Genomic DNA, 18,788 nt, shown 5'->3' on the forward strand with positions numbered 1-18,788 from the left:
GCTATGTCTTAAATACAGACATATCTTTTAAAAAAGTCTTCATCTGAGATCCACCCAGAGGGCTGAATGGACGTGTGTCTAATTCTGCTCCACCATAAAGGCACTGGAATTATGTCTTACTATAATATGACATGCGAAAAGCAGTCCCATTCTATCCAATGCATTAATGGTAATGATGAAATCTGGACCAAAATAAGTGTCTTTAAAAATCCTGTCACAACTGTTGAATCTACAAAGGTCTTTTCTCTGAAAGAGCTTCATTGTCACGTTCAGCAGAGATGCTGGCCCCCACCATGATGAGCACACGTTAGGTGTTCTGAGTATTTTTCCAAAAAAACAAGGTAAGGTAAGTCTCCCAGCTGTTGTGTTAGCTGGGAGGTTTTTGTCCTGTTGAGCACACAGCCTGAGGATGGGACAGACACCATGACCATCCAGGGATCCCACTGTGGCCAGAAGGAGTCCCTGACCACTAGGGCACCATAAGGTACTCTGACCAAATGCCAGGGGTCAGGTGGATTTAAAGCACGTGTGCCAACTGCTCCGCCCTGACACCAGAGCTTCGTACACGACCCAGCGCGCACCCCAGCCCAGAGCTGCCCCTCCAACGATTGTCCATGACACAGCCGCGCAGCCCGGAGCACCACGCCAGTCCGTGCCTCCGGAGAAGCCCAGGGCTGCTCCCCTAACAGAAGGCACATCACAGTGCCAAGAGATGCTCCACTTAGCACTCACACCTTCTCCAGAAGAAAGCCAATCGGGGCAGAAAGAGCATAGTGATTATCCAGTTTCTGAGACCTACTTGTTCAGCTTCCGCCCAGACCTAAGTTAGTCGGGCCTTTCCTCTGAAGAGATCACAATTTCCGTGGTACACCGGGCCCTTTTCCATGAAGTTGAGAAGCATCTGGAAAAGAATAAGCAAAAATAACACAAGTCTTTCAGGATCTCGGATTCCCTCAAGGTGGCAGTAACAAAACCTCAAGGAGATCACCTAAATAGCAAAAGGCCCCCGAACGCTGAGCCCAAAAACCCTTGCCAGAGACTGAGTGCACTGCTACTTGTGGCAGCTCCCAGTGTGCATGGCACTCTGAGCTCTGTGATGGCAGCTGCCCGCTGCGTGCTGCGCACCCAGAGCCACTTCCGTTCCCCGCTGCCACCACCATCCCCTGGCGCGCTGCGCTCCACTCAAGCAGCAGTGAGCACTCTCACCATCAAAACCCTCAGGCCCTACAAAGACAAGTTCAAAGGTGCTAGCATTCTGAGTCTGCATGGGAAAGAAAGCAAAGCAGACACAGTCACACAGCTGAAATAAGCCGGCAGCTTTTCATTTACAACCACTCAATGTAATCCTCCTACATGAAGAAGGGCTAAAGGAGACAGAGAGGGTACAGGAAAGTGCTTTTCCTTTTTTCTGTTGTTGAAAATATCACAGGCCAACAGTCATGTTCCAATGGCTCTTCAATTATTTTGTTTCTGTTTGAAAGTGTGACATTCCGTGTGCCACGGAAATTGTGACCTCTTCAGAGGAAAGGCCCGACTAACTATGCTCTTTCTGCTAAGTGGAGCATCTCTTAGGCACTGTGATGTGCCATCTTTCAAACCACACACTCTCACCTAGGTGGCTCTTTGACCCCCATATTATCCTCTTAGCTACTACAGCAGCCGCCAGTTTGCAGAGTAAGTGCACTGTAGCTATGGCTTCTCTAGAGGAAAATGGAGTCACTGTTGATCCAGGAAGCTTAGCCCCTTGGTTCCTTTCTCTAAAGAAGCAAAATTTCCATCTTGAAAATTTTCAGTCCAGTCTTATGCCCAGATGGCCTGTGGTGTTCACTAGGAATGCATCAGCCTTGGAACACGGGGGCCAGAGATCCATAGCAAATCTGGAGATAGACACAGACTTGGGAATTGTCAGGCCACAGGCATGCCCAGCCAGGCAAGCTCCCTGTCTTACTCCCACCCCGGCACCTGTGCACCAGGGCTACCCAGGCTCAGCTTCCTGAAGAATGGCTCTCCCCTGACTGATGTAGCATCCCCGGTCCTCTCTGGAGCAGGTCTAGAGTAGTAAGAAGAGGACAGTAGGCCAAAACCAAGATCCCATGAGGCTTCCCACCAGCGTGCCATTAGGCGTGTTTACGAATCATGTTCCAGCACAGGGCGAGGCCAATCACTTACTAGGAAGGTGCCAGCTGGAGCATCTGTGTGGCCTTCTCACAGCAATACCACATCCCTTTCTGAAATCTACTGACCTACAGAGATGAAAAGCAGGAAGAGAAGAGGAATGCTGCCCCAGGTCCTGCTGTGCTCCCTAATGTCTGCCTTCACCCCTGAACTCAAATGAAAGATGTTCCTCTCTGGCACACAGGCTGACATCACAAGTAAGGGTCCCTCCTAAGACCTTGTCCCTGTGACCTTGCTGCTGTTTGGGCTCTCCCTTTCACTTGTAAGTTTAGCTGGCAGCACCTGGAAGGTGCAGCAGCTTAAACGTAAAGGCCTTTCAGTGCCCCAATTAGCCCTTGGGTATTAGCACCGATGTGAGCACCAACTTTAGCTAAGGGAATTCACCTGCCTCACACAGGCCATTACAACTTCCCCTGTGATCACACAGGGTAAGGGTGACCCACTGGCAGTTCCAAGTGGGGAACGAGAGGAAATTTCAAAGTGGAAGCCTCTGTCGGTCTCTCTGAGTACCCGAAGAGCCAGAGTCTTGAAGGACAAACCAGGACGACACTGTAACAGCAAGCTGAAGACACTGAACTCCCTGGCAGCAGACAAGGCATCTAATGGGTAGGGAGCAGAATGACGGTACGGGATGCACGGCACTCTGATCACCTGGCAATTACCTGGCAGACTCTGCGGGATGTGGGTGGACACGGCAGCGTGTGGGAGAGGCGCTGCACGGGGTGGGCTGGAGTGCAAGCCAGCCAGGAGACCTGAGAGAAAACAGGAGGGGAGAAAAGAACAAAACACACACATTGAAGACAGGAACAGAAAAGCTGCTTCAGCGGTTGAGAGCCCAGACAACCTATTGGACCGGTTCTGGGTGAGAACCCCAAGGGGAGGGAGGGCTCAGCACGGATCCCAGGAATGCTGCCCATGGTCACACACCAGACAAAACACAGGAACCCAGCACACGACAACAGAACTCATCAATGGGGGCACAGGCGCTGGGGAACCTTCTGTCCCTCCAGCATGAGGAGAAACGAGAGCAGCACTTACTATGGTTGAGGCCGTGGTGGAATGTCCCAGGGGCAGGACCCGTGACGATGGCATCCTTGGAAACCCCTGCTTTCGCAGAGGACTCGGCGCTGAAGGAGAGCACGTGGAGGGGAAACTGGGAGATGATCCCCAGGGAGCTGGAGTTCATGGCTCCGGGCAGTTTCGGGCTGCCGGACTTGTAGGATGCAGACAGCAGATTTAAGGGCGAGGAGCTGGCCAGCAGCACAGCCCCACTCGTTCCTTTCTGGGGAGGAAACACAGCATGGTCAGAACGCCAGCTCCGTCTGCAGCTCACACACAGACCAAGGCTGGAAACGGACGCGGGGACCCACTCGTAGACCACCCCTCAGGAAGGTGCCCCGTGCTCTGCCGCCCCAGAGGAAGGAAGAGGACAGCCTCTGAACTGGCGTGGAATGGCTCCTAGGACAGTGTTCACTTAAAAAGCTGGGTATTAACTATGCCTCCTTTGTGCAAGAAAGGAAGGATATCTTCTGTAGATATCCACAGGTGACACACACTGGTGTGTCCATATTTATATACATAAAACATACATATATTTGTTTGTATGTTTTTAGAAAAAAACAGGAAAAATGTGAAACTAAGGAATATAGTCACCTTGCAGGGGTGGCAGGACAGGATAGAGGCAGGTGAGACCTTGCTGAACATACCTTTCTATAGTTTTGTCTTTGTAAACACACAATCCTTTTATATACTGGAAAAAAGAAAACAACTGCTCTCTCCCATGCCCCCAACCTGCATCCAAACTTCTTGTAATTACCCACAGGCAAGCCTCATTAACCACTGGACTCTGCCAAACTGCCTCTGTCTGACCTGCAGAATCCTTTAAAACCCAACCAAAAGAATCACTCTTCCTGAGGCATGAACATCTCCACAAAGCTGATGATCTGAGCGGTGACAGCATTTCGTTTACTTGTTTGGAGAGATGGACAAGTAGGAGCTATGAGATAGGAAAGGAGTTTTGTGCCTCGTTCTATACCACCCACGATCATAGCATCCCTGCAAACCAGGCCTTTCCCTCTGCTCATCCTCAAGAGAAGTTTCAGGCTCTCCTAAGATTCCTACCACCAGAAAAGTAAAGACCTGAAAACAGGAAGCCCAGTCCTCCTTCCAATTTTCAGGCTCACTGTTCCTACCTGACCTTCAGTGTCAGATCTCACTCTCCGAGCAGGGCAAGGCAAGCGGCCCTGTCCACAAGACCCACGAGGGGCGGGCTGCTGTGCCAGGACACTCACTGGCAAGGAGGTAGACGATGTCACGCTGCTAACCGCGCTGGACTTCAGGGAGGAGGTCAGTAGCTTTGCCACTCCCTGGGTCCCACCACTGGAGTCTCCACTTGGACCACCCGGAGGGGCCACCAGGGTCAGCTTCTGGGAAACAGGTGGTTTTTTCACTGCAGAGCCTGGGACAGGTCTGCTGGCAGACGGTCCTGTGGAGGGAGGCTGTACGCCGGGGAGCAGGTTCCCGGAAGCAGAGCTCTGGACTGGTGTTCCTCCAGAGGAAGAGCTGCCAGAAGAAACCCCGTGTTTAGAGACCGAGCTGGCAAAGGGACTATTCTTGTAAGATGGCCCTGAAGAGCTGGCTGAGTGCTGTTTTGCTGGATGGCTCAGGGCAGTGGAGGACGAGGCTGGGGTCTTATGAGAGTTGCTGCTAGAGGCTGGTGTGCCTCCTGAAGAGGCCGGCGTGGAGGGATGGAAGCTCTGGCCCTTGGTTGCTGTCTTCACAAGCTGGAGGAGGGAACGATGGCACTGCGGGGAGGAAGGCTTTGGGCCCTGGAGCTTATTGACAAAAGGAGCTGGAGGGGTGAAGCTCTTTTGCTGTTGAGTGCCTGCATGAAAGACTTTGACTTGGGGGCCAGGCACAGGAGCTGCCGCCTGGGGTGCATGAGGCGTCCGTGGCAAGCCATGGTGCTTTGCTTTGGACTGGTGCACTTCCGACAGGCCCTTGCTGAGCGTGGCCTGACAGGACAGCTCTTTGTAGCCAGAGCTCTCTGGTTTTGTCTCCTGAGAGGACTGCCCCAGTGCCAAAGCCTGTTCGGCCAGAAAATTGAGGGGAGACTGCAGGGAACTAGAGGCTGGTGGGGCAGAAGGGCTGGGCTTTGGAAAGTTCCTCTTCTCTTCTGAACACACGACGCCCACCATCTTCTCTGCAGGTGCTTTTGAGGGTGCCGGCAGTGGGAACTCAGAGCTCCCACCTGCTCTGCTGCTCAGCACAGCCAGTTCCTTAGATACCACCTCCAATGAGGAGGCTGAATTACGGATCAAGTCTCCATCCAACGAGTCCTCCAGGTTGATAGGAGCAGGATTAGCAAGGCTGCCAGATGCCTGGGCTGAGAGCTCCCTGTTTGCAGCCCCAGTGCTCAGGCCTCCTCCCGGGTGTTCTGAAGGCAAAGCCAGGGGGCCGCCAATCTGGCCTGGTGGGATGGAAACCTTTTTATCAGGCTTAGTAGATGATTCCTAAAGGAAAGCAGGAATTCTGATGTTTAGAAATGTCCAAAGGTGCCAACACTGGCCCTGTGGTGAGAACACAAATGTGAGAACACCACAAGGCCCAAAGAACCAGGTCTTCCTGTACAATCACAAAACAAGACAGGAAGAGAGCGGTTGCCACACCTGCTTGGACTTGAAAGTGCTGAACTCCTTCACCCCCTCTGGCTCCTGTCTGGCTGGTTGGGGCTGGGCTTACCAAGCATGCTTTCTTGCTAGGGACCCATCCACCCACAAAGAAATTCTTCTTCTCTCTTTCTGAAAAAGCGTAAGACTCGAGCAAAGAGATGCTCTCCCTACTGGGCACACACTGTCTCAGAGTATTCCCAGCTGCAATTAGAAAATGATGCATGGCATGAGAATTGCCTTAAATTAGCTTTCTTCTCCTCCTTGGTCTTCTCCAGCATCTGTCTCCTCAGTTGGGTGCAAAGGAAAAGTCCTGTCACAGAAGTGGGAACAGGGTCTACCTCATCACTCTCACATTCCAAGTGCTTAATGCAATTTGTCCTAGACACTGTAGGACCTCAACAGATACTTTAGAATACAGAGTTTACACAGCTTATTCTCATGGACTGTTTATGTACGGTTAAGGACACTATAAAGCCACATTAGCTGTTAAAAATTTCAGCAAAACAGCAATTTTTACTACATTGAAAGGCTTCTGCAATGCCTAAGATGGTTTTCAGTTCCCCCCACCTCCACCAGGCAAACACAACAAAGCCACCTGTCCCTTCTGGTACAGCTCCAGGCAAACCTGCACCTGGCTAGCAGTGTTCTTTCACGAAAAGAGTATCATCACACTATACGACCTTCACATCTGCAGGGGCTCTTCACTCCTCAGAGGACTGTCAGGAAGACCTCATTGAAATCCGACCACCACCACCACCACCACCCCAGGAACGGGCCAGATAGGGTACTGTCTCCTAGAACTAAGGCTGGAAGGTACTAAGTGGCCTGGCTAAGGTCTCTGCCCTGCCAACCTCAGGCTCCTGCGATGGGCCAGGCTGCCTCTTGGACAGCTTCAAGGGTGCCATCCTGAAGAGCTGTCCCCCAGTCCAGCCAACCCCAATGAGCTGCTCTAGTCGCTTAAGAGGTTTCATACGCATGGCTGGAGAGAAAGGAGAAGAGCACATGACCTGAGCAGGCTGACTCACCTTCATCTTGATTTTGGAAGAGGCCATTACTTTTTTCTTGGCCCTGTTCAAAGGAATGAACACAGAAACGGTTTAGAGGAGATCCACAAAGGAGGTGAAAATAACAGTCGCCCTGAGAAGAGAAAATACTGAGACACTCACAGGATTGATGTCAAGTGCCCATGGCCTCGTCTGCTCTCCTTAAACAGAGTCCTGAAACAGAGAGAGAACACTAGGCAGTCTGTGGAAACCCCCTGAAGGCAGGCTCTCTGCTTCTAGAGCTTTCCTACCATCCCTGGTACTCAGTAGCTATTACACCTTAAATGTCAGTGGCCTGGTGAGCTTAATTCCTAAAACGGCTGCACTGGCCACTGGAAAGCAAACAGTCTAGGAGTGTCCCAAAAAATCTATGGGTTTGCCGCAAAATTTCTCATAGTGATTTTTCCCCTAAAGGCAGGAGTGCTTTCCTTATTGCTGATTCTCATCCCTTCCAAGAGTGAGATGTGGAGTGACCACAGCACGTCTTTCTCCAGAGAAACAACAGAATTTTCTTTATGCCCCTCCCTATGCACTTCTTTTTTTTTTTAAGATTTTATTTATTTTTTTGACAGAGAGAGAGCAAGAGAGGGAACACAAGCAGGGGGAGTGGGAAAGGGAGAAGCAGGCTTCCTGCTAAGCAGGGAGCCCAATGTGGGGTCAATCCCAGGACCCGGGAATCATGACCTGAGCCGAAGGCAGACACTTAACAACTGAGCCACCCAGGCGCCCCCCTATGCACTTTCAGGTGTTCAATCTAAAGAAAAGAGCAAGTCCACCTAAAGAAGGGACACAAAGAAAGGCTCCATGCTTTGGATCCTGGGAAGATGGTGGAGTAGGAAGCACCGGGAATTGTCTACCCACCTGGACAACAACTGCACTAATAGAATCTAAAACAACTATTTTGGGAGTATCTAAGTGGCTCAGTCGGTTGAGCGTCCGACTCTTGATTTGGCTCAGACTCAAAGTGGAGTCTGCTTGAAGAGTCTCTCTCTCCCTCTCCCTCTGCCCCTCACTCCCTCACATACTCGCACTTTCTCTCTAATAAATAAATAAATAAATCTTAAACTAGAATAACGATTTTGGAATTCTAGAGTATGTTGAAGGCTTACAACTTATAGGGGAGGGCCTGGAGGGTAAATTGCTGTCAATTTCAGCTCTTAGCACAGTTGCAGCCTTCTGTTCCCAGCCCCATGGCAGGCAGCCATACATGTGTCCCCAAAGCAGCTTACAGGAACTAGGGTGGGCAAAAATGACCCTGTGCTCCAAGTATCGGGAATCTTTGCTCTGATTGCTGACTGCTGCTTTTCATCACAGAGATGCAGACAAAGAGGTGGGCAGCCACTGCTGTCAACCTCCCACCCCTGCCCACACCACCCACCGGTGGCAGGCCCTTGCCCCTCTGGCTGAGGTGACTTCCAGGGGATTTGAAAAACTGGTGCCCTTTTCCCCTCCTTCACTGTTCACCTTCCCACTTTCAGGAGACAGATATTAAGAAACAGACCATTCAAAACTGCGTATACGGGGAAAAATGAGAAAGTGAATACACGTGCCCAAGGAAGGGTTCAGACAAGACCTGGGAAGGCATTAAGTTTACACTGCAGGCTGCTCCCAGGCACAGAGACCGCCCACAACCTTCGCAAAAACAAAAACAATATACAGAATGGGGGCCATAGTTAACAATACTGTATTGCATGTTCAAAAGTTGCTGAGGGAGTCAATCTTTTTTTTAAAAAAAAAGATTTTACTTACGAGAGAGAGAGAAAGAGAGCACGAATGTGGGGGGGAAGCAGAGGGAGAGGGAGAAGCAGACTCCCCACTGCGCAAGGAGCCAGATGAGGAACTCGATCCCAGGACCCTGGGATCATGACCTGAACCGAAGGCAAACGCTTAACCGACTGAGCCACCCAGGTGTCCTTTTTGTTTTTTGTTTTTTGTTTTTTTTAAGTAGGCTCCAACGTGGGGCTTGAACTCATGACCCTGAGATCAAGACCTGAGCTGAGATCAAGAGTCGGACGCTAAACCAACTGAGCCACCAACGTGCCCCTAAGAGAGTCAATCTTAAAAAGTTCTCGTCAGGGCACCTGGGTGGCTCAGTCGGTTAAGTGCCTACCTTCGACTCAGGTCATGATCCCAGGGTCCTGGGATTGAGTTCTGCATTAGGCTCCCTGCTCAGCGAGGAGTCTGCTTCTCCCTCTCCCTCTAGCCCTCCCCCCTGCTCGTGCTCTCTGCCTAATAAATAAAAATCTTAAAAAAAAAGTTCTCATCAAAAGAAAAATTGTAACTATGTGAGATGATGGATGATCCCTAGATTTACTGTGGTAAGCATTTCACAACACATACAAATATCAAACCATTATGTTGTACACCTGAAACTAATATTATATGTCAATTACATCTCCAAAAAAACCAAGCAATAAAAACAATAACAAACAAAAAGTAAACCCTGGGGAAGTGAGAGACTCTGATTTCTAGAGTTACCACATTCAATTCAAATGTCCAGTGCTCCACACACATGCACAGAAAAAAATCATAAGGCATACAAACAAACAGGAAAGTATGGGCCATTCAAGGGAGAAAATACCCAGAAACTCTTCCTGAAAAAGACCTAATGGCAAATACACTAGACAAAGACTTTAAAACAATGATCTTACAGATGCTCAAAGAACTACAGGAAGATGTAAAGTAAAAAAAGAATATGTGAACAAAATGGAAATACCAATAAAGAGAGAAAACCTAAAAAGAAATTAAGAAGAAATTCTGGAGCTTTAAAGTGCAGTAACTGAAATGAAAAATTCCTTGGAGATGTTCAAACACAGATGTGAGCAAACAGAGGATAATCGAAATCACCAAGTATGAGGAACAGAAAAAAGACGGAAGAAAAGTGAACAGAGCAGAGGGATGTGTGGGACACCACCTCTGTAGAAGTCCCAGGAGAAGAGATGGCAGAGAGGGCAGAGAGAGCAGTGGAAGAAATACAGCTAAAAACCCCCCAATGAAAAAGATCAACATAAACATCCAAGATGCTCAATGAACTCCAAGATGAACTCCAAGATGAACCCTACACAGAGAAACATTGTCATCAAACTTTTAAAACACAAAGAATCTTGAAAGCCCAAGGGGAGAAGTAAAATCATCACATAAAATTATCAACAGATTTCTCATCAGAAAAGTTGGAGGCCAGAAGAGAGTGGGCTAATATATCCAAAGTGCTAAAAGAAAAGGTCCAACAAGAATCATATATCCAGCAAAACTGTCCTTCAGAAGTGGGGGATATATGAAGATACTCCCAGATGGACAAGGGCTGAAGGACATCGTGACCACTGGACTGCCCTGCAGGAAATGCTCAAGGGCACCCTGTGAGGTTACATAAAAAGGACACCAGACAGTACTTAAAGGTCATGTGAAGAAATAAGGATCACAAAAAAGGAAATACAAGGGCAATTATAAAAGCTAGTTTTCTCGGGGTGCCCAGGTGGCTCAGTCGGTTAAGTGACTGACTCTTGATTTCAGCTCAGGTCATGATCTCAGGGTCATGAGATCGAACCCTGCATCAGGCTCCACACTCCGTGCAGAATCTGCTTAACATTCTCTCTCCCTCTCCCTCTGCCCCTCCCCCTGCACATGTGTGAGCGCATGCGCTCTCTCTCACGCGCGCTAATAAAATAAATCTTTAAAAAAACAAGCTAGTATTCTCCTAACAGTGGTTCGTAACTGAACTTTTCATTTTCTACATGATTTAAGAGACTAATACATTTAAAGAAAAAAACAGCAATTATTAGTGTAAAAGCTAGTATTACTGTAACTTGGTTTGTAACTCCAAATCTTGTTTTCTACATAATTTAAGACACTAATGCATTTTTAAAATTATTAGCTAATGTTTTGGGGCACACAATCTCTAAAAATGTAATTTTGTGACCTCAGCAACCAAAGTGGGGACAGAACTATAAGGGAGCAGCGCCTTTTTTTTTTTTTAGATATTTATTTATTTATTTATTTATTTATTTATTTATTTGACAGAGAGAGAGGGAACACAAGCAGGGGGAGTGGGAGAGAGAGAAGCAGGCTTCCCACTGAGCAGGGAGCCTTATGCGGGGCTTGATCCCAGGACCCTGGGATCATGACCTGAGCCAAAGGCAGATGCGTAACTACTGAGCTACCCAGGTGCCCAGAGGGCAGAGCTTTTATAGGTCATTGAACTTATAGAAGCAAGCCCTTCCTTTATCAGTAATTAATTTAAATATGAATGGATTAAACTTTCCAATCAAAACAAAGATTGGCAGAATGGATAAACACACATGATCCAACTCAATGCTATCTATAAGGAACTCACTTGAGACCCAAAGACAAACACATTGAAGGCAAAAGGATGGAAGAAGATATTCCACACAAATAATAACCACAGAGAGCAGAGGAGGCTATGCTGATATCAGACAAAATACACTTTAAATCAAGAAAGATTACAAGACAAAGAAGGACATCACATATTAATAAAAACTTCAAAACAGCAAGAAGATATAATAATTATAACCATTCCTGTACTGGAAGCAAAAACTGACAGAAGTAAAAGGAGAAATGGACAATTCTACAATAGGAGTTGGAGACTTCAGTACCCCACTCACAATAATGGATAGAACACCAGACATAAGACAAATAAGACAGTAGAAAACTTAACACAGTAAACCAACTAGATCTAACAACATACACAGAACACTCTACCCAACAACAGAATCACATTCTTCTCAAGTGCATATAGGACATTTCCCAAGACAGACCATGTTAGGTCACGAATTAAGTCTCAAGAGATTTAAAAAGATAGAGGCACCTGGGTGGCTCAGTCGGTTAAGCGTCTACCTTCGGCCCAGGTCATGATCCGGGGTCCTGGGATCCAGTCCCCCATGGGGCTCCCCCCTCAGCGGGGAGTCTGCTTGTCCCTCTCCCTCTACACCCCTCCTCACTGCTCATGCTCTCTCTCTCAAATAAATAAAATCTTAAAAAAAAGAAAGATTTAAAAAGATAGACACCATACAAAGTATCTTCTCTGACCACAGAGGATATAGTTACAAATCAGTAATATGAGTGAAACTGAAAAATACACAAAATTGTGGAAATTAACCAACATACTTCTTAAACAATCAATGAATCAAAGAAAAAAATCACAAAGGAAACTAGAAAATACTTAAAGATGAATGAAAATGAAAACACAATATACCAAAACTTATGATACAAAGGATGCAAAGGGAGTACTTACAGCTATCAACATTTACATTGTAAAAAACAAATCTCAAATTAACAACCTAACTCTACAACTTAAGGAACTAGAAAAAGAATAAGTTAAACCTAAAGAAAGCAGAAGGAAGGAAATACAGATTAGAGCATAGGTAAATAAAACAGAATAAACCAACAGAGAAAAATCAGTAAGAACAAAAGTTGGTTCTTCGAAAACATCAACACAATCGACAAACCTTTAGCTAGATGGACTAATAATGTTCAAGAAGATACTCAAATTACCAAAATCAGGAAAGAAAGTGGGGACGTTGCTACTGATTCTACAATAAAAAAGGATTCTAAGAGAGTACTATGAACAACGGCACACAACAAATTGGATTACCTAGTTGAAATGGACAAATTCCTACAAACACAAAACCTACTAAGACTTTCTCTATTTCCCAAAGAAATACAAAATCTGACTAGACTTGTAACTAGTGAGGGGACTGAATCAGTTATCAAAAATCTCCTGACAAAGGGAAGACCTGGACCTGATAATGGCTTCATGGGTGGATTCAACCAAATACGTAAAGCACTACTACCAATCCTTCTCAAACTTTTCCAAAAAACTGAAGAGGAAAGACTTACAAATTCATTCCATGAAGCCAGCATTACCCTGATACCAAAACCAGGCAAAGACACCACAAGAAAATTACAGACCAATATCCCCTATTAACACTGATGCAAAACTCCCCAACAACTACTAGCAAACAGGATTCAGGAGAATATTAAAAACATTATACATCATGACCAAGTGAGGTTTTTGGGGTTTTTTTTAAAGATTGTATTTATTTATTGAGAGAGAGAGAGCTCACGAGGGGGGGAGGGGTTTAGGGAGAAGCAGGCTCCCCACTGAGCAGGGAGCCCGATGGGGGACTCAATCCCAGGACCCTGGGAACATGACCTGAGCCGAAGGCAGACGCTTAACCGACTGAGCCACCCAGGTGCCCACAACCAAGTGAGATTTATGCTTGGAATGCAAGGGTGATTCAACATATGAAAACTGATCAGTGTAATATGCCACATCAACAGAATGAAGGAAAAAACCCCACATGATCATTTCAATTGATGCAGAAAAAGCAAAGGACAAAATTCCACACCCTGTCATGATAAAAAAAACACTCAACAAACTAGAAACAGGAATACCTCCACATAATAAACGCCAAATATGAAACCCCCCCCCCAGGGAACATCATAATGGGGAATGAAGCATTTCCTCTAAGATCAGGAACAAGGTAAGAATGCAGGCTTTCACCACTTCCTTTCAACCTAGTACTATGAGTTCTAACCATAGCAGTTAGGCGAGAGAGAAACAAAAGGCATCCAAATTGTAAAGGAGAAGGTGAGCCCTGTTTGCAGATATGATTTTTTATTTAGAAAACTGTAAAGATTCCAAAAAATTTTAGAATGAATTTTGCAAAGTAGCAAGATACAAAATCAACACACACAAAAATCAGTTGTATTTCTGTACATGAAAAATGAACAATCTAAAAGGAAATTACAAAAATAATTCTATTCATAACAGCATCAAAAGAAAACAAAAACAGAAAAGCTTAGGAATTAACCTCATCAAGGACCTAAGAGACTTGTACAGTGAAAATGACAAAACATTACTGAATGACATAAATAAATGGAAACAACCCATCATGGACTGGACAACTTAATATTATTGAATTGTAATCTCAGTACTACCCAAAGCAATCTACAGATTCAATGCTATCGCTAGCAAAATCCTAATGTGTTTTTTGCAGAAATAGAAAAACACATCCTAAAATTCGTATGGATTTTCAAGGGACCCTGAATAGCCAAAATAATCTTGAAAAAGAATAAAGCTGGAGAATCACACTTCCTGATTTCAAAACGTACTAAAAGCCACAGTAATCCAAACAGTGTGTTATTGACATAAAGGCAGACACAAAGACCAATGCAAGAGGACAGAGAGCCCAGAAATAAAACCCTCACACATGTGGTCAAATGATTTTTGACAAACGTGCAAAGACCAATAAAGGAAGGACAGTCTTTTCAACAGATGGTGCTGCGAAACCTAGATACCACATGCAAAAAACTGAAGTTGGACCCTTAACGCTATATACAAAAATTAACTCAGCTTCATGACATGGGATCTGACAATTTTATCTCAGATATGACATTAAAGGTACAGGCAACAAAAAGTACACAAATTGGACTTCATTAAATTTAAAAATTTTGGGCACCAAAAGATATTATCCACAGAGTAAAAAGGCAACTCACAAAATGGGAGAAAATATTTGGAAACCACATCTGTTAAGGGTGTCAAGGATTAATATCCAGAATACAAAAAGAACTCCTGAAACTCAACAATGAAACAAATTAACCCAATTCAAAAATGGGTGAACGCGGCTCCTGGGTGGCTCAGACCTTTAAGCGTCTGCCTTCGGCTCAGGTCATGATCCCAGGGTCCTGGGATCGAGCCCCGCATCCGGCTCCCTGCTCCGTGGGAAGCCTGCTTCTCCCTCTCCCACTCCCCCTGCTTGTGTTCCCTCTCTCACTGTGTCTCTGTCAAATAAATAAAATCTTAAAAAAAATAAAAAATAAATAAAAAATGGGTGAAGGACTTGAATAGACATTTCAAAAAGATACATAAATTGCTCATTAGTACATGAAAAGATGCTCAACACCACTGACCACTAGGAAAATTCAAATCAAATCTACAGGGAGATATCACCTCAGGTCCATTACAGTGGCTACCATCAAAAACCCAGAAAACATCGAGTACTGGCAGAATGTAGGCAAATTGGAACCCTTGTGCACTGTTGGTGGAAATGCAAAATGACACAGCCACTATGGAAATCATTGATGGTTCCTCAAAAAATTAAACATACAATTATCACATGATCCAGCAATTCCACTTCTAGGCATACACACAAAAGAACTGAAAGCAGGGTGTTGAAGAGGTATTTGTACACCCAAGTTCATAACAGCATTATTCACAATAGCTAAAATACGGAAACCTAAGTATCAACAGACGCGTGGATAAGCAAAATGTCTTCTATACATACAACGGAATATTATTCTGCCTTAAAAAGGAAGCAATTCTGTAATGTGTAATATAGACAAATCCTTGAGGATATTATACTAAGTGAAATAAGCCAGTTACACAAAGACAAATTCTGTATGATTCCACTTCTATGAGGTACTCAGAGGAGTCAAAATCATAGAAAGTAGAACAGCGGTCACAGAATCTGAGGGGTGGGATATGTGAAGTTATTGTTTAATGGGTACAGAGTTTCAGTTTTGTAAGATCAAAAGAGTTATGGAAATGGATGGTGATAGTTGCACAACAATGTAAATGTATTTAAAACCACTGACGGGGGGCGCCTGGGTGGCTCAGTTGGTTAAGCGACTGCCTTCGGCTCAGGTCATGATCCTGGAGTCCCGGGATCGAGTCCCGCATCGGGCTCCCTGCTTGGCAGGGAGTCTGCTTCTCCCTCTGAACCTCCTCCCTCTCATGCTCTCTGTCTCTCACTCTCTCTCTCTCAAATAAATAAATAAAATCTTTAAAAAAAAAAAAAAACCACTGACGGGCGCCTGGGTGGCTCAGTTAGTTAAGTGGCTGCCTTCAGCTCGGGTCATGATCCCAGAGTCCTGGGATCAAGCCCCACATCCGGCTCCCTGCTCAGTGGGGAGCCTGCTTCTCCCTCTGCCTGCCGCTCCCCTTGTTTGTGCTCTCTATCTCTCTGTCAAATAAATAAATAAAATCTTTAAAAAAAAAAAACCACTGACCTATGCACCTAAAAATGGTTAAGATGGTAAATTTTATGTTAAGTCTATTTTCCCACAGTGGGGGCGGAGGGAAGAGCACTAGCTCCAGCCAGCTTTCCTGCCTGTGGATGGCAGCTGTAGTCCATTCACCTGAGCTACGTAACATGGAAGGTCAGGACTTAACTCCAATAAGCAGTCAGCCTGCTACTCGAAAATGAGACTTCTGTTCAGAACAGGAAGATGTTTCCAAGATGAATCTATCTCTCAACTTCTACAAGGAGCCATTATCTCAAAACAGGTAAGGTTAGACTGAGGTGAGAAGAGCATGCCCCAACCAGGAGCTGAAGTGTGACAAAGAATGACAAAGACAAAAACCCCACAGATAACTTCCCTCTTCAAAGGAAGAATAAGAGCCATTCCCAGCAACCGTACACCGCCCGGCTACTCTAGTAAGATGGGGGTTGAGTCAGCTAGATGGTGACCTCCTGAGGGATGGGACCCTGTTGGCCTGGCACAACAGAAGCACTCAAGTATTTCTTTACCGCCAGAATGCACCTCCTCACCACGTGGACCATACTGGCTGCTCACGGCCCTCACCTGGCTTGCATCCAGCCTTTGGGCCACAGAGGTTTGACCTCAGCATCCAGAAAGGCCTTCACATAGTCCTCCCAAGACTGGGTCCTGTTGTTCCTCTCCAGATCGTAGCTCTCCAGCTTTAGCCTCACCACGTGGCAGAGCAGCTCCCTGAGGGGCAGAGACAAGTCAAAAACTTCAAACTACCCCAAATGCTGCTTTCAAGGTTTCAATCATGTGCTTTCAGCAGCCCTGATTAAAGTAAATGATTCTAACCTTCATTAGAAACACAGGAACATGCTCAGACACTGGCCCCACAAACCCTCCAATGAGGCAAGGTCCCAGTTTGGGCACACCTGATTTCATCATTCCACTGGAACTTCTTCCGGGGTCCCATTATCCTCCTGCCCCCCTTTTCCTCATCTTCTTCCTCATCAGAGCACATCCGCTCCCTCTGCTCCTTGTCCTTCTCCTCTTCCAGCATCCTATAGTGTGAATAGGACCAATGGGACCCTAAAGTCACCACCATGGAAGAACTACTTCCTCCCATATCCACCACCTCCCCCCTGCCCAAAGCCCCGCCCCGGGCTTCTAAGAGAAGGTGAAAATGCTGCAGAAGAGCCAAGAGTCTCATTCACAAATGTAATAATGGGGGGAAAAAAAAAGAAAGAGAAGAGGCAAGAGGATAATGTCATGTGAGAGCCAGGAGACACACTTACTTAGCGACCTTGGCTTGTGTGTGTGCCTGGCATTCATCCTGGTACTTGGCCATCTGCTCTGGCATTGCCCTTCCAATGGCTTCCTTAAGCTTCTGGAGAGGCTCCTTCAGACGCCCCCCCTGCAGAGAGCAGGACATATCCTAAGACTGGTTTATGCATCACTCCTTATATTGAGGATACACTACTGGAATAATCGCACGAAGGCAGGACAACTGCAGATGTGGCATCTGTGAAGACTCAGTCACCCTCTCCGCTGGGCCCTGAAGCCAAGGGACTCCACTCCACAGTCACCCACCTGTTCGTAGAGGTGAAGTTTCCGAGCACGTTTGACCAGGGTGTCCTTGCTGCAGGGCAGGAATGAAGCAAGATAGGCATACACCCCAGAACGGATTTGGCTACTCAGCTCCCGAGTTTGCACCTCTATGCTGAAGAACAGAACAGAGTCATCAAGAGCCTGCAGCTCCCTGGAGCTCCTCTCATCATGAGGTCATCCTACTGCAGAGAGGAAAACTAAGAGCCAACAATAGATCGAACCTTCTGCTGTCGGTCATGCAATGTAAATGAGTGACCAGTGCAACAGATCCCCAGCAGTCGCCAAATCAGAACTCCCACACCTGACGAACTTGGCTAGGTACGGAAGCTCAAGACCCTCAGGTCAAAGACAAGACCAACTCAAAGGTAGTCAGGAAAACAGAACCCAAGAGAACCACCTCTGAAGTACTAAATTTCACATAAGAGCTTTCAGAATGAAAGTGATTGAGTTACTTGCTGTAGACAGGGAATACCTTCCAACAGCGTTTCCTTTTTTCCCCAGTTCTATCCCTAATAAGGAGGTCAGGGAAATCCTCATCCCTCCAGTGTCCCCATCTAAATGAGCAGAAAAATATTTGTCTTCAATCCTTTGAGTTCTCTGTATTTGGCATGCTCCAGCACGCTATTGTTGACACAAATCTCTCATGTGTGCTGACCCTCAGGTGCTCTCTATAGTCCAGGCTTCCTGACCCAGGAGGCCAATCCCCATCCTGGTCATTTGCTAGAATATTCCCAAGCCTTGACAACTGTTCTTACATGTGCAAAATCCTCACTTGCTGAGCACAAGCTTCCTCTGCTAAATAATGCAACAGAGAGAGAAGCTGGCAAAGCTGGAAGGCAGGATACTAAGAACCTGGTTTGGGTTTATATGTGCAGTTTTTTTTTTTTGCTTTTTAATCTACTTCATACAGTGCAACATCTCAGAGGTTCAGGTATCCTGGAGAAGAGCCACGAGATGGTATTTATATACCCTGCCCTTGGGAGAAGTGAGAGTGAGAAGAGAATGATCCCAGGAGAGCAGGCTCCTGCGGCTGCACCAAGTTATCTCTTACTTTTCTGGATTCTCAAAGACAGGCAAGCAACACTTTTTTTCTCTCTCATCTCATACTTGCAAGAAATCCTCTTCCAACTGGCCATGATTGTTATAACAGTGTTCTAATAACACCTGCTGCCTAAGGTTACTTAAGGTCTATCATTTCTTGGAGACAAATATTTGGTGTACCCACCCCCCCCTTTTAAAAAAAATAAACAAACAATAAAAACCATTTTTTCTCTCATAAGTGGTCATC

At 46.1% G+C, this 18,788-nt stretch overlaps 1 protein-coding gene across 5 annotated transcripts in view; it reads right to left on the reverse strand.

Moving 5' to 3' along the window:
* Window positions 1-338: 338 nt before the first annotated feature.
* The window catches only part of UBN1 (ubinuclein 1), a 37,350-nt gene continuing 18,900 nt past the window's right edge, over window positions 339-18,788 (reverse strand). Inside the window, exons 9-18 of one of the 5 annotated variants that reach the window (XM_081820103.1) lie at window positions 17,483-17,612; window positions 17,188-17,306; window positions 16,825-16,953; window positions 16,493-16,639; window positions 7,013-7,063; window positions 6,872-6,914; window positions 4,368-5,687; window positions 3,214-3,457; window positions 2,838-2,927; window positions 339-901 (exon numbers count right to left, since the gene is read on the reverse strand). In XM_081820103.1, coding sequence (XP_081676229.1) covers window positions 852-901; window positions 2,838-2,927; window positions 3,214-3,457; window positions 4,368-5,687; window positions 6,872-6,914; window positions 7,013-7,063; window positions 16,493-16,639; window positions 16,825-16,953; window positions 17,188-17,306; window positions 17,483-17,612 — 2,323 coding nt within the window. In that variant the 3' untranslated portion in view covers window positions 339-851. The remainder of the gene's footprint in view (window positions 902-2,837; window positions 2,928-3,213; window positions 3,458-4,367; window positions 5,688-6,871; window positions 6,915-7,012; window positions 7,064-16,492; window positions 16,640-16,824; window positions 16,954-17,187; window positions 17,307-17,482; window positions 17,613-18,788) is intronic. The other 4 variants (XM_081820105.1, XM_081820106.1, XM_081820104.1 and 1 more) reach the window with 4 other exon arrangements.

Source organism: Leptonychotes weddellii, chromosome 5 (genome assembly GCF_054177405.1).
Source record: "Leptonychotes weddellii isolate Sample4059 chromosome 5, ASM5417740v2, whole genome shotgun sequence".
In the NCBI taxonomy this organism is placed as follows: domain Eukaryota; kingdom Metazoa; phylum Chordata; class Mammalia; order Carnivora; family Phocidae; genus Leptonychotes; species Leptonychotes weddellii.